A 15,017-nucleotide genomic window follows, 5' to 3' on the forward strand; every position below is an offset into this window, starting at 1 on the left:
GGGAGAGGGAATTTTCATAAAGGCAAATGTAACATGATAGCTTGGTTTCTTCAACGTCAGTGCTTTATTTATTCCAAAAAAATGGGTTATTTTTTTGCATATTTTCTTGAAATATTTTGCGTTTTATGCTTAGTTAAGTTGTTGTCCATAATCGGACGAGTTTCCAAGATGTTTCTTAAATAGGATGTTACCTAAAGGAAGTGGCTTGGAATTGACATGCTCTTATTATGATTAGACTGGGATTTGACTTGGGCAAAATAACTTAGACTGGGACTTGACCTGCTGTGCATTTAAAAAATCTCGTCTTTGACTTGATTGGGACTTTTTCCGTATGACTGGCTACTCGCAATAGGATACATTGAAATAAACTAAACGATTGTTTAATATTAACATCACAGTAGCCGAATTTCAAACTCCAAACTGACATAGTTTGGAAGACGAAATAATGTAAGCTTTGATTAAAGTATAACCAACCGACCTTGACAAATAAATTTAAATTGATAACGTACGCCCTGACCGTTCTTAGAAATTAAAAAAAAACACTTATATATATAGGTCAATGGCAATGCAGCAATAACGTCCACGTAATTTAAACAACCCATGTGAACACTCGCTATTTGATTCGTTATGCAAGTAGGAGGAGGACAGTTTTGCTTTTTTGGAGTTAATATTTAGCTCTTAAGATATGAGTTTTTAGGACCAAAAAGCCATAGTGTAGGGCAAAAATTAACCCGTACAATTAATGCAGGATGAATATTATCAGCCACGTAACACAAGTCGGGTAACAAGTGGGCCTGACAATCAGTCAAAACTTACAGCAGTGTGTTTTGTATGTTTTTAAAGACTGGACTAATCTTGCCGCTTGACGCAGGCTTATAGGAGCACTATAATATCGGCGTTGTGATGCGCTACCAAGCACAATGGCGTCCAGGAACAGCAACGCTTCCAGTGCGGGCAGCAATCCACCGGCGGTCAAGTTTACGCTACGGCTGGAATACAACAGCAAAGGCACCGCGGCCATTATGAACGAGAACAGCACGAACTACGCCACGGCCGAGTCGGTGATAGCAGCAATGAAGCTGGTGCTTATTGACTCAACAATTAAGTTTAGGGCGACCACCGAAAGTCCAAATACTATCGCTGTGGTGGCAGGCGAAATGCTGTCGGCCATGAAGCTTATTAACTTGCTGCGAACCGCTAAGTTCCTTCAGGACGTCAATGGCCGAACTGAGGGCGGAGCTGCCTTGGCGGGATTGGAACCCGGGAAGCCGAAACTGCTCGAGGTGACAGGCGACGGTGGCAACGTGCCGGGGAGTTTGCGCAGCAAGGAAAGGGTCGACGAAAACCCAGAGGTAAGGTGGCGCGAAAATAAAAAAAACTCCGCAAATAGGCTAATAAGATTGCATAAAGGTTGGTTCCCACTAGACGCGTTTTGCGTCTGGCGTTAGCGTATGGCGCAAAACTCTAGCGTCGTCTAGTTCAGTGCTCTTCAACAACCTTTTTTGGTTTGGTGAACCCTAAGTTTTTGTGACAAACTCATGCACCCTGTTCACTTAAAATGTAAACTGAAGTAAAAAGCGATCTGAAAAATCATTATGCTTAACAATATCATCATGTTAATTAAACCGAGAGGAGCTGTCGAAGTTTTAAACACTATCGGTGAAAGTTCGATTATGGCTGCAGGCTGCTTGCGAGCACTGTTGCATGCCATAAAACATCATACAGTGTTAAATATTAATATTGCATTAAAAGTTTGTGATCCAGCCTTGTATACCGTTTCGTAGTGGTGCACCCCATGCATATTTTGGTTCACCGTGCACACAGAGCACTGGTCTAGTTCACGAATAACGCGATAGTCAGCGTAAACGGAAAATTTTCTCGCTCCTAACCGAAAGCGTTTGTTTTGTCTAGTGTGAACCAACTTTTAGTTAGAGTGTTTAGACTGTACCGAGTCCGACGCGCACATGCGAAGTAACAAATTTGCATATATGGCCGCAAACTGTAAATGGTTAGATTGAATAGCATATATATTGAAACATTTCCAACCGCCTATTAAGTTAACTTTAGAGTCTTGCAGCGGGTTTAACGGTGAGCAATTTTCACTTTCAAACGAGTTACGAAATTTAAAAACGAGTTACGAATTTAACGTTGGACGCAGTTTTTTTACGTTGGGCGCCGGGATTGCGTATTTGCTTCAATATCATGCCGGAACAATTATCTCAATGTTACAATATAATATGCAATGGTGACGAACAGCCAGCAGCTTGATGGCCTCATACATTTTTAACCAGGCAAAAAAGGACATATACGCAAAATATCGCGCTTATTGCAAACGGGCTGAAAACTATTGTTACAATTTATTACAACCTAGGCAACGCTTTCGTCAAGTCTAGTTATTAATAAAGCTCAATGACAAGTGTTACAGAATATGCGATTTATCAGTCAATGATTTTAAAATATACTGAGCGGACCCTTCGAATGTTACACGCGAACCCCATGATTGCGGAGATCCTAGTTTAAAAACCACTGCTTTTTGGACGATAATGGTTGGGAGTATATGGCGTAATACGAATATCAGCGCCCATACATAAGTAGGTAGCATTTTGAACGTTTTGAAAAACTCTATATTTATTTTTAACACTGTCCTTTGGTTTTTATTGATACAAAGGCTGCCTTTTGCGGAATTTTTTGCCGCCTGTTATTTCGTGCGTAAGTTATCAGTTTAGTTTCGTGCTAACTCGCCATGGACCACGGCGTTGGCGACGCACGAGACGACACATTATATCTTCATTCGCTAATCGCTTTCGCGTGGGCTTTTCGGGTTTCAATTTGCACCTATGCACTGTTGACGCGCGTTGCGCAGCGAAGCGGAACCGAACGCGTCAGTCGTACGTCACAGCTGGGCGGGAAATTCCCTCGGCGCGTGTTGTAATTTTCGGTTCGTTCTTCTTGGTTCGTTCATAAGGCGAAAGAAGCTGAGCCGGTAAAACAAAACGACAGGCTTCCTTTAAAATCTAGTCGCCGGGCTGTTTAAGGACAAGGGTTTAGAGCAGAGGTTCTCAACCGGGGTGCCGCGGTACCCTGAGGTGCCCTTTCTAATGCTCAAGGATTCCGAGAGATATTTGAGAGTTTTTTGATATTTGCTTAACTCTTACAATTATTTTGTAAAGATTAGAGTGGAATAAATCCAATTATACCTTCCTACGTTGTGTAGAGTGGATGTCCCAGTTCCGTATATTGTGACATTCTTATAGTAGAGCATTACCTACAGAAATATCTTGTAGGGGTGCCGCAATCTATTTATTATTTCTGAGTGGTGCCGCTAGCCATAAAAGGTTGAGAAACACTGGTTTAGAGAAAACGATAGTACAAAACCGCCGCAAGGCCGCTTTTCTCTAAATGTTGCGCCTGAAATAGTTAAACCAAGTCATTTTGTGACCAAGAACGATATTGTACGTCGAAGGCAACGGAACGGTGCTAAACAACGTTTGCAGTACCAGGTTTTACTTTTTACCATGCATTATTTAGTTATTTTACCCTCGCATTGTTGTTTTGATTTTGCGCTGGAAGAAATGGTAAATGGTAAAAGTAGTAAGTCCGACCTATATTTATGTTCGATTACGCGAAAAGTATTGAAAATAGCAGGTTTACGACGAAGCAGGTCAAAAAATTGTAATTGGAATGCTATTTCTACTTTCCCGTTCCCCGCCAAGTTTCCACTAATCACAGTTTTTTGGCGCAACATTTGTAAATTGCAGCCTTACCTAAAGCTGTAGTTAATAACACTTGTACAGCGAAATAAAAACTGGTGTTTTAAACGCAAATAACTTCACTTTACATGTTATACAGCTTAACTCAAAAAGTAGGGTACACGCAGAGTTTCAGATTGTGTGTTGTTAAAAACATTGTGAACAAAAAACTAAAATGAATATTGGACATAATTTTATAATCGTTGAGCAGTCACGATTCACTTATAAATGCTTGTAAAAATCCTTTTTAAACAATTTTTTTTTATAAGAAAATTATAATATACTATCCAACCTTTTTGACCGACCTATGGCTGTCTTTTCGTAATCAACGTACAGAGGCTTCCTATAGTTGGCCCGCACCGCAGCTATATTGCAAATTAACAAATGGATTAAAACCTTGGTCCCAAATTTCTGTTTGAAGTATAGCAATGTCCGATACCTACGATCTTTTATTTCGATATGAATATCCGTTATTTTGGGCTAAAAGTGTCGCGATCAGACCCTATAATAACTGACGCCGTTACTATACCATAAAAACAAGAGGAGTATCAAAATTAAAATGCTTGAAGACAGTTTTCCACCGGGTTATTAAACCAAATTTTGCGTTTATAAGTTGAGCCTACCAGGTATTTTTTAAGGTTTGGTTTGGGTAATCGCTAAGTAGTTTTAAGAGACCGCAAGTGTTTCATTTAAATACCAAAAAGTTGCAAGTCCAAGATTTGGGAAACATCTGGAGAAATTTGGCACCTTAAAAAAAACACTGAAGCCTACTAATATCTGAGAAATTATTTTTCATCATGATGGAAATTGCAGAATTGGATCGCAAACCATAAGCTAAAATTCCTATATTAATTTGGTATTGAATCGGTACCGATACTGCCCTAGTATCGGATGAGTATCGATATTACCACTTGGCATCGGGTATCGACTCCGTATTATCGTCCGTAGTTCGAAGGAAGTGGCAAACCAGGAAAATCTAATAACATATTTTTTTGCAGGACCGGTTGCGGTGACCTAAAGTTTTCGAGTAGAATTTAGTAATGTTGTATCTCGTAAAGGTGTCGCTGCCAGCTGAAAGACAAACGACTGCCACCCCCAAGATAACGGTCGAAAGGGAGTCGAGGAATCCTTTAACGCTACGTACGTATACCCACAGCACCCGTATATTAATTAAAGGTGTTATGTCTCTGTTAAATAAATCTTTTAATATAGGGTTGGAGTCGATAGCGTATATGCATCGGCAACTATTTGAATACGAACTTTATAGCGAAGTAATGTAATTTGCCTCATTTTTAAAGATTTATAGAAGTGGCTTTTTGACCTAATTGTGTTGGGCTCATCACTATTGTTTGTTTATATCGTAAACATATTCATCTCGTTTGGCCACGTTAGACTGAGTTCATTAATTTGCCCTATTTTTGTATGGTAGACAAAGTCTTTATTTAAAATAAGAATTTTTTGATACGACTAAATTACTGACTTCCAGAATAAACATTTGGCCATTTAGACTTTCCTTTCCTAATCAAAGTCAGAAATTTTATAAGTTCAGTGTATATTTCTCTATACATCTTGGGTTCATTTCAATTTTAGAAAACGTTACAATCAAAATGTTTGCAAATCGATTATAATTATTTTGGCATTGCATAGTTCATTCAATACGAATGTTACCTTCTTCGAAAATACACGTTGGATTTATTTTTATTTTACAAATCGTAACGTCAGAGTAAAACCGTTAATAAACAAATCTTACGAAATTGAACGGCATTGATCATTTGATCACGTTAAACTAATTTTAGTTGTTTTGCCATAAGATTGGAATGTTGGCAATAAATCAATAAAAGTATGTATAGCAATGCATTAAAAAAAAACAAAAAACGTTTTCTATCTTACCAGTTCGCACGAAGCAAAACAATCATAACAAATCACGTATGTCTCGTTTTTATGAAGAAAAAAAAAGGGACGGGGAAATTAGAAAGCGATCAGACCACTCCTTATTTCAGTAAATTTAGTTGCTCCAAAGTTCTCATTAACAACACACTACTGCCAAATGTAAAACCTAACGATTGCATTCGCGGGCGTGTATGGACGTGACCAAAGAACAGTGACTATACAAAGTGCCGTCTGTATCAGCTGTGAGTGACACATGCCTGGACACGTTTACGAACTAAATCGACACACCAGTGTTGTAATAAATTCAGTCATTGACTTTCCTTAAGTTAATATTTTCGAATGACTTGACTTGACTGGAGTCTTTTAACCAAAATGACTTGACTTGGACATTTTGTCAAATATCTTGGGATTACATTAAGGGTTTTTCAACCAAATTTAACTCAAGTTTTCACGTTAAACAATTTGATTGCTGTATATTGCATTTGTTGTTAGCTGACTGTTGCTTATATGGACGGTTTACCAAATTTACTAGCCGTTAACTAATGTGTCAATAACATGACTTGCTCTCCTAATGACTTGCACTGGGACTTAACTTGTTCTGTTTGCAAAATACTTGACTTGTATACTATTCATTATAAAGTGACTTGTTTACACCACTGCGATTTTTACTTAACTTTTTTATATATGTTTAGAGACTATGCCAAACACGTGCGCTTTCACTATTTTTACGATTTTAAACGTTTGACAAAATCCTTTTAGAAACCCAGTTAAGAAAACCCTAAAAACACATCTTCAATAAATGTTTCTATTTCTAGATACGGTGGACAGAACCAAGACGTACTATTACGTCATAAAGCAGGTGAACAACCGCGATTGGGGCCGGTTCGCGCGCGAGTTTCTCCAGGTGCCCGATGACGTCATCGACGACATACAGACAGATCACTTTCGAAGTGTTCAGGATCAACAATACAAGATGCTCTTGAGATGGGCAGACAACCCGGGTATGGGCAACACAATAAATGTACCATCTTTCGCAATGGCGAGATACCAGTGTGGTAGACAAGTCGTTTTGAAATGACTTAGGTCCCGGTCAAGTACTTTGAAAAATAACAAGTCAAGTCCCAGTCCAAGTCACCATTTGCCCGAGTCAAGTTATTATTAGAGCATGCCAACTTCAAGTCATGTCATTGTCATAAAAATTAAACGTTAAACTATTAAAAAATGGTTAACTTATCTTTCTGATAAATGACTGGGGTTGAAATTAAGTGTTTTCAATTATCATTGTGTATAAATTAATTCATTAATCTATTTTTTTGTGCGTAATACAAAAATTAGCCTGTCATATTTTGAGCTTTTGTTATTTTCGTAGTCGAGTTATTGCATCAGGCACACAAAGCCACCGCAAACTCAATCTGTCGACCAATCATGCAAGCAAGGCAGGCGAAAAAAAACAACTGGCTAGACAGATTCGGTGAACCTGCGATGGCTTTCGGAGTTTTAAACGCTTTGTTTTTTGCAGGAAACACGCCGGAAGTGCTGCTTTCGCTGTTCCAACAATTTAAGCGCGATCACGGATCCACAACTTCGCTGCCACCGCGGAGTCCCAAGTGCTTTTCGCCATCCCCATCGCCATCGCCCAATAATTCATTAAACAGGTACAACGCGAAAAGGTTTGTAGAAAGGCTCGTCGAAATACTTGCGAAACTCCATAACCAAAAAATTTTTCGTAATTTTACTTTTTTTAGAAATAAAATATTATACAGCTTTCAATGTGAACTATATGTAAGTGGCTTGGTTGCTTTATGGTTTCAAACTTTTTATGTATTGCGCCATGTGCAAACCGAAATACAACACTTTGTATAGTACAGCGTGATAAGAAGTGAGTCGATTGAAGTAGACACATTTTTACTTACTCGTGATAAACTTCGACGGGCGCCTATCAATCGCATTTAATAAATTGCGGTGTTAAATTTTTTTATAAGCCTATAACAACGTGTTTTACAATTTTTTTACAAACAAATTTATAGACTCTCTTAGGTTAAAATATAGATACAGAAATCTATTGTAAAATTTAATTATTGTTGTAGTTAAACATTTCTTTTTCTTTTTATTAAAGGTCGCGATTAAAGTACAACATAATTGTCCAGAAAGCTACTGCAACTTTAACTGAGGGTGATACGGAGAAATTAAGCGAAATTTTCTATTCCTCTACCAACAGGTTACAATCCCTAATTCTATTAAATTTAGTTTATATAATGTTCTAGCTGTTTTTACTATCGATTTTGCAAAATGCCCTATTCACGATCATAAAACACAGATTTATTTTTATTTTAGGAGATTTGATTGCGGTAAAAAGCTGTTCCATTACATGGAGGACTATAATTTGTGGGAAGATAGCTACACACTTACAGGTTAAAAACAGTTGTTTTAAATAGTTTAAAAGTTGGAAACGTTTTGAGATCACGTATAAAAACATTTTAAATTAAGTTCAAATAGTTGTTTCGCCTGCGAGTTATTGGCTTTTGCAACACTGGTGTATCCATAATAAAAAAATTATACTATGAAGCAAAAATTGTGGGGATCGGAGAATAAAAACCATAAATAAATCGTGTTTTTTGCAAGATAAAAAGTCTTAACCTAATTCATTTTGGTCAACTCACAACCTTAGGAAACGTTTCGTTATCATTCTTGCTGCTATCTACCTATCGGTCAGCCATAGTACTTTTTGTCGTTGTACCTGTGTAGGCCTAGCGTATATAGCAGGATTGGCCAACAAGTCGATCGCCACATTTAGCCGATCGATTGCGTCAATTATGTGCCTCTAAAAGAGCTTTAACAATATACATATGAATAGATTAGAACGAAGTCCATTATCTTGGATAAACTTGTGCAGCACAATTATTGTATAGTTTTAGTAAATGTTGGTCTGTAGGCTACCATAGCTTGTATCAATATCTCTTATCACATAGGTTACCTCACAGATTCGTTATATGGAAAAAGACTGGTCACGTGATTACAGTAACTGTCGCACACATGCGAAACATTAAAATGTCCAATTGTAGTGTCTGGGCAAGCCTAATGAAGCGTGATGTGACGTAACAAATTGAATTTAATAGCTGTCTTGGAATATACGCTAAACTAACATAACAGCAGTTCGTCGTTACACAAAATAATATGTACATGAAGGAACATTGTTTTTGTGTGTTTTTATTGCAATTTAAACTCTGATTAAAATTACCACTGAACATGTTTAATAAGTGGAAATATAAATTTAATTACAGCACAAGAATTACAAAAACGTAGTATTGTGACGTTTGTTGTTGGGACTTCATAACCGAACTGGTCGATCTTAAGTCTTTTGTAAATATTTTAGTCGATCGCAAGCGAACATAAGATTTTTTTACGTAGACTTAGCTTGCGCAATAACGACGATCGTTCGTAAAGTCACGTATACGGTGAGCGTAACAAAGTTCTGTTTACAGAGAAAACTGAAATGATTGCGACAACCCTTAAAAGCATAGAACGCGATGATATTGCACGACATGTCGACTCAATGTTACCTAACCTGCTGAAGTGTAAGTATAGGCCTATCCTACAGTGTAATAAAGACTATGATCATCATTAGAAATCCCAAGGTAGGCTAGTTTGTTAATTAGTAATTACACAAACTACTTACCAGACAGTTTGATCCATTCATTTTTCCCCGGATTGGTTAATGTCAATTGTCAAACGCTGCTTATGCCTTAAGTTACTCAGTGTCTTCTTTGGCTTTTTCATTGTTTGCCTACTTTTCAAGCAGTGTAAAAGCATAATGAAACTATTTAGCATTCAGCAATTGTTAAATTACTTAAAGTTCAATTAGACTTGTAAGCATCAAGCGATCGTTTAAAATCCTTAAAGCACAATAAAACTATTAGGCATCCAGCAATCGTTTAAATTGCTTAAAGCCCAATAAAATTTATAAGAATCCAGCAATCTTTCAAACTGCTGCAAGAACAGTAATACCTATAAGCATCCAGCAATTGTTAAAATGCTTGAAGCACAATGAACCTTATACGCATTCAGCAATCTTTCAAAAATGTTAAACACAAAAAAAAATTATCAGCATTGTCAAGCAATCGTTCAAAATGTTTAAAGCACAATAAATCTTACAAGCATTCAGCAATCTTTAAAAAAGGGAATACACAATGAAACTTATAAGCAATCAGCAATCTTTTAATTTGCTCAAAGCACAATACAATTCATAAGAATCCAGCAATCTTTCAAACTGCTGCAAGAACAGCAAAAATTTATAAGAATCCAGCAACGTTCAAATGCTTAAAGCACACACAGCCTACAAACGCAATCAGGCGTATCTTGCATTGCTGATTTTATTAATTATTACATTGTATTTTTTACAGCCAGATCATCACGCTGCCACAGCACAAGTGATTTAGAGGTGGGTTGTTTGTAATGTATCAAAGCATTTAAAAAAAATTCACCCAAATAAATGATTAAAGTATAGCCTTCTAAGGCGTGGTTACCGTCCCGCCCACTACATGTTTTGTCGTCCTTTAGATCAGGGTTTTCCAAACTTTTTTGGACCACAGACCACTATTTGTGAATCTGTTTTTTTCGCGGACCGCAATACAAAGCAAAATATAAATAAAACCAAATTTTATATATTTACAAAACTGACAACATCAATGGGACGGATGAGATTGCTTCCCTCTGCTTAAATCATTAATTCATCATAAATTCAAAGCGCAACAAGTAAGATTTACGATACTGGATAGCAAAAGCTTTCGAAATCAATAAGTTGTGAATAACTGCGGCAATTTAATTATCTTTGCAAGAGTACACATACTGTACAACAGGGGTCGGCAAACTTTTTCTAGTCGAAAAAAAAAATGTTAACTACGATTTATGTTATTAAAATGTTAGAACAACTGTTAATCAGGCGGGCTTCGGATATGTTTTTGCACTTAAAATCGTGTTCAGTTACTTTTAAGGAGGCAGTAAAGTGCTGTGTTTGTTAACGTAGTGTGTTGAAGTCTGGGCGTACCTGGCGAGCGAAGCGAGCGCGATTTTTGGGGGGTATACCGGAATTTCTTTCAAATTTTTTTAAGTTTTTATTACATTTTAAAAATTAAAATTAAAAATGTATGTCCAATATTTTTGAACAATTTTTCCGTTTGTATGCGACGCACTTTGGCACTTGGCAGTCAGTCTTCCACAGCACAAGAAGCGCTAATTAATCTAGTTCAAATGACAGCATCATAACGTAAACAAACCTGATGTATAAAGATCAACGCAAAGCGCGAAAATTTTTCGCACTTACATAGTTAAAATAGTCAAAAAGTAAGAGAAATGGACTCGTGTCTAGTTTGTCAAAAGATAAATTAAAATTGCGGGCCGGATCCGGGCCGTAGGTTGTCGACCCCTGCGGTACAACATATATGTGTGACTTTTTAATTTCGTGTCATATCGCCACGGACCACCTGTGCAGTCGTCGCGGACCACAGTTTGGGAAACCCTGCTTTAGATAATAAACGACCTAATAATTTAACATTCTATACAGCACAAACGAATTTGTAATTCAAAAATCATCTACTAAAAATTTATTGATGCAAACTAACCAGTTAATAACGAGCATATCATGTTACTCCGTTCGTCCGTTTTAATTTTAAACCGCCTTACCTTCGTATTTAAATGTTTAAAAAAGTTTTTTGATTTTAAATATTTTAGTTTGCGAAAACCTGGTATAAAATAAGAAAACCTAATAAATGATTGTGCCGTTTTTATAAGGCTATACTTTTTGTACTGTTTGTTGAAATTTTATATTAAACGGTTTTTGCAGGAAGTTTTTATCCGGAGGCCTGCTGCATACACTGTTCCACAAACCTCAAAGGCTACCCAGTTTCGTTTTCCAGGTAACTGAAAAAAACTACTGTATTTTTTTACAGTGTTATAAACACGTCATTTAAAAATGACTAAAGTTCCACTCAAGGTATTAGTAAAATAACGCAAGAACAAGTCAAGTCTTTTTGAATAAGTCACAAGTCAAGTCCCAGTCCAAGTCATCAGTTGCCCAAGTCAAGTCCCAGTCAAGTCATAGTTAGAGCAAGCCAACTTCAAGTCACGTCCTCGTCGTAAAAAAACGTTACACTATTAGAATTTTTAAACTACTACAACTACGAGCAAAAAATGAACTAAAACATAAGAAAAACGCAACATATAGCAAGCGATATCTTTTATGTGCAAACATTTGGAATAGCTTAATTTAAAAAAAAAACAATAAGAAAACCACTTCATTTCAACCCAAATCATTTGCCTAAATGACTTAAGTCATTGTCTTACGTCATTACAACACTGGTGTTTTAGGGCTTTTATTTGTGCATATAACGTTATGCGCTATTACCGTTCACTATAGTTTGCAGAGCGCTCCGTAAACACTTGTAAAAGTAGTTGCGCCATTTCACTGCGTTTATTGTCATGAGCAGATTCGGTCATGCATCAGTCTTTAACCAGCTTGAGCCCACCACCCTACACTCCAAAAATCAGAGGTAATTGCACGCTTACTGTATTTGGTCCTGCGTGATTTCAATTGCTTTGTTCTTTTGTGATAAGCCTAACTTTTTTAAATTATGTTTTTGTTGAATTTTCGATGTTTATCTCAATTTTTCAAGTCAAAGATCTTTCTTTCTGTAGCTAAAAAGTCTAGAGAAAAAATTGCAAATATATTCAGTGGGCTAAGCATAAAGAGTTTTTTATTCAAGTGAAAGATAAGAACTAAAACACCCAATAGTAAACTTTTATAACACAACATGTAACTTCGTTAGCCTTTAAACAAATTTTCTAGATTTTTTAGGCTTTTTCTCAGGTAAGCAATTAGTACTGGGATAGATTTGAGTTCAGGTTTTATATAAATAGCCTACTGAACCTGTGAAAAGGTAAAAAGTTTGCAAATCCAAGGTGAACTATTCAATCATTGATCCTTTCGTTTTCAGCTTCAAGCGAAAATCGTCTTACTTCTATTTCACCGGAGTGGAAACAAAGTTTGTTTAAATTTATACTTTACCTAAGCTTTATTTTTTACGTGCCACTTTTTCCTTCTAAATATTGCTATATGCCTATGTGGTGTATGGGAAAATAAATTTCGTGTTGTAGAGAGCGAGCATCTGTTTCTATTATTTAACGTGCTTACTGAGTGAGTTTGTAAAGCCGTTTTTTCAAATGTAGAATACATATAGCAATTTGACAGTATGCAATTTAAATTGTCAAGATACTTAGTTTAGTTTCAATTTAATGGAGCTAAATAAAAAGGTGGTCAAAGTCTCCTCTGTTAAAATATCCAGTGTCCAGTGTGTACGTTGCAACACCTTTCTACCTCTTTCTATAGTTGTATGTTTTTATATAAGGAACCTTTTAATGATTTTCTTCTTAACTTTTTTGGTCGGTTAACACTTTTTAAGCATTAGCCTAGATCTCTTTTATATCTGTTTTCTGTTGTTTTGTTTCAGGGCTGTACGATGACAAATTTCGAAGGAAACCAAGGCTAGACGAGGTGTTCACAGTGAAAGGTATATAGCCTATGGTTCATTTCTTGTGCTCGTTAAAGGGTTAAACTTTACGCCCTTGCTTGCGGGATAGGGGCTGATGGTAAAAAGTTAGCAGGGTAAAGTGCAGAGGCGTAGCCAGGTATTTTGCGCCCGGTAGCTATAAAATTGGCGCCCCCTTCTCCATGTTTAATCACTGTTTTATTACATTAACATAATATACCTTACTTTATACGGTAAAACAATTTAAATTTTTATGGAACATTGTATTTAAGAAGAAGCAGCCTCATTTTGGCGTCCCTGGGCGCCCGGGGACATATGTATCCCACCGTCCTATCTATTAGATATCGGAGCGCAATGTCATCCTACACTGGTTTCTAAAACATCTATCGGTGTATCTGAATAATACAAACTGAGTATCGCACATCCCTGTCTAAATTTTTCATTTTGTGTCGTTTTTTTTTTTTTTTTTTTTTTATATTTTGTGTCGTTTGTCCTGTCAGACGTTAGCGACTACGAGAAAGAGGGTCGACTGCGCGAGGCCATCAACCTCATCAAGGAAAACCTGGACAAGGACGAGCGCCACGCCAAGCTGAGGGACTGCGCCCGCCTCTACAAGCTAGCAGTCGAGTACGCCGATTATGAGGAGGCGGGGCGAGCTTGCCAGCGACTGTACAACCTCATTCAGCAGCACGTGGACACCACAGCACAGGAGCTGCGTCTCTTCGCAGACCGACTGTTCAAGGCTACAGATCCAGTCGGCGCCTCGCTCTACTACGTAGTGGCTAGCGAGTACTACAGCGCGTCGAATTACGCCGGCGGTGCGTCGCGCGGCATCGAGCGGTGTGCGCAGGGGTTAAAACGCATCGCCGAAACGACGATACGCGATTCCCGACGTCGTCAGTTCGTGGGGCGCTTTCTGCTGCCCAGCGCGCACCAAATGAGCGTCAAAGTGCGCGCGCGCGGTCCAGGAGAACGCGAGAACGCGCGCGTTAACGAGGCACGCTGTTTAGGACACCTGGGCGGCATCGAGAGCTGTTTAGGTAACTGGAAAAACCGCAAGACGCTGCTGTGCGACGCTCTGGCCACTCTGGCGGACGAGTTCGGCGACAAGGCGTCGAGATTTCGCGTCTACGCGCGCTGCCTTAACAACCTAGGGCGCACGTGCGAATGCATGCACGAGCTTCGCAGCGCGCGCGAGCACTTCCGCATGGCGCTGGAGGCGGCGCGCGACGCTCAAGACTTTGGCAGCGAGGCTCTACAGCAAAGGGAGATCGCCACTGTAGAAGCCAATCTGCGAGACGTCGAACGAAAGCTGAGTAAGGCGAAGAAGTAAACGGCTCCTTTATTGAGAGTCGGGTTGCAATGATACTGACTTGCGACAATGAAGGCTGAGTAAGGCGAAGAAGTAAGGCTCCTATTTAAAGTGTGTTTGTTGGATTGGTAAAGCCAATACAAGGACTGTGCAAAATTCAGCTTCTAGCTGCACAACTTTCGGAGTAATTGCACCTAAAATATTCCTGGAGCGCCAATTTCGCCCAGGTTTAATAGTCTGGGGTTTCACTGACAAGGGGTTGTTGGACTTTGTTTAAAGCAGACCCCTGGTTAAATTTGGTTCGCATAGAATAGATTCCCCACAGATGACGTTATAAATCAGGTGGGCGTGAGAAACCTGCTGTACTCGGTCGAACTCATAAACATGAAACTAAAATTGAGTATCAATACATTCAGTTACGAAAAGGGTGTCAAGGCGTTTTTTAATAAACCTCTTCCAATCAATAAGTTTCGATTACTGTATCTCGTCATGTTTAGGCAATAAACTTACTTTTTGGTCATGTTC

At 38.2% G+C, this 15,017-nt stretch overlaps 1 protein-coding gene across 1 annotated transcript; it reads left to right on the forward strand.

The window, feature by feature from the left end:
* Positions 1 to 920: 920 nt before the first annotated feature.
* LOC146140965 (uncharacterized) lies at positions 921 to 15,017 on the forward strand. The gene is made up of 13 exons (XM_083392759.1): positions 921 to 1,352; positions 4,808 to 4,889; positions 6,455 to 6,640; positions 7,159 to 7,294; positions 7,756 to 7,857; positions 7,974 to 8,050; positions 9,122 to 9,214; positions 10,040 to 10,077; positions 11,479 to 11,551; positions 12,122 to 12,184; positions 12,629 to 12,676; positions 13,142 to 13,201; positions 13,681 to 15,017. The coding sequence occupies exons 1-13, from the start codon at positions 921 to 923 to the stop codon at positions 14,511 to 14,513; spliced, it is 2,223 nt and encodes a 740-aa protein (XP_083248885.1). The 3' UTR covers positions 14,514 to 15,017.

The sequence above is a fragment of the Ascidiella aspersa genome, chromosome 6, assembly GCF_963924565.1.
Source record: "Ascidiella aspersa chromosome 6, kaAscAspe10.2, whole genome shotgun sequence".
Lineage (NCBI taxonomy): Eukaryota > Metazoa > Chordata > Ascidiacea > Phlebobranchia > Ascidiidae > Ascidiella > Ascidiella aspersa.

What these genes read in the sequence shown, in the direction of transcription:
- LOC146140965 (XM_083392759.1), top strand. Translation starts at nt 921, where the DNA reads ATGGCGTCCAGGAACAGCAACGCTTCCAGTGCGGGCAGCAATCCACCG. An exon ending in GAGATGGGCAGACAACCCGG is followed by an intron (nt 6,641 to 7,158) that starts GTATGGGCAACA and finishes TGTTTTTTGCAG; the next exon opens with GAAACACGCCGGAAGTGCTG. An exon ending in CTACACTCCAAAAATCAGAG is followed by an intron (nt 12,185 to 12,628) that starts GTAATTGCACGC and finishes TTTCGTTTTCAG; the next exon opens with CTTCAAGCGAAAATCGTCTT.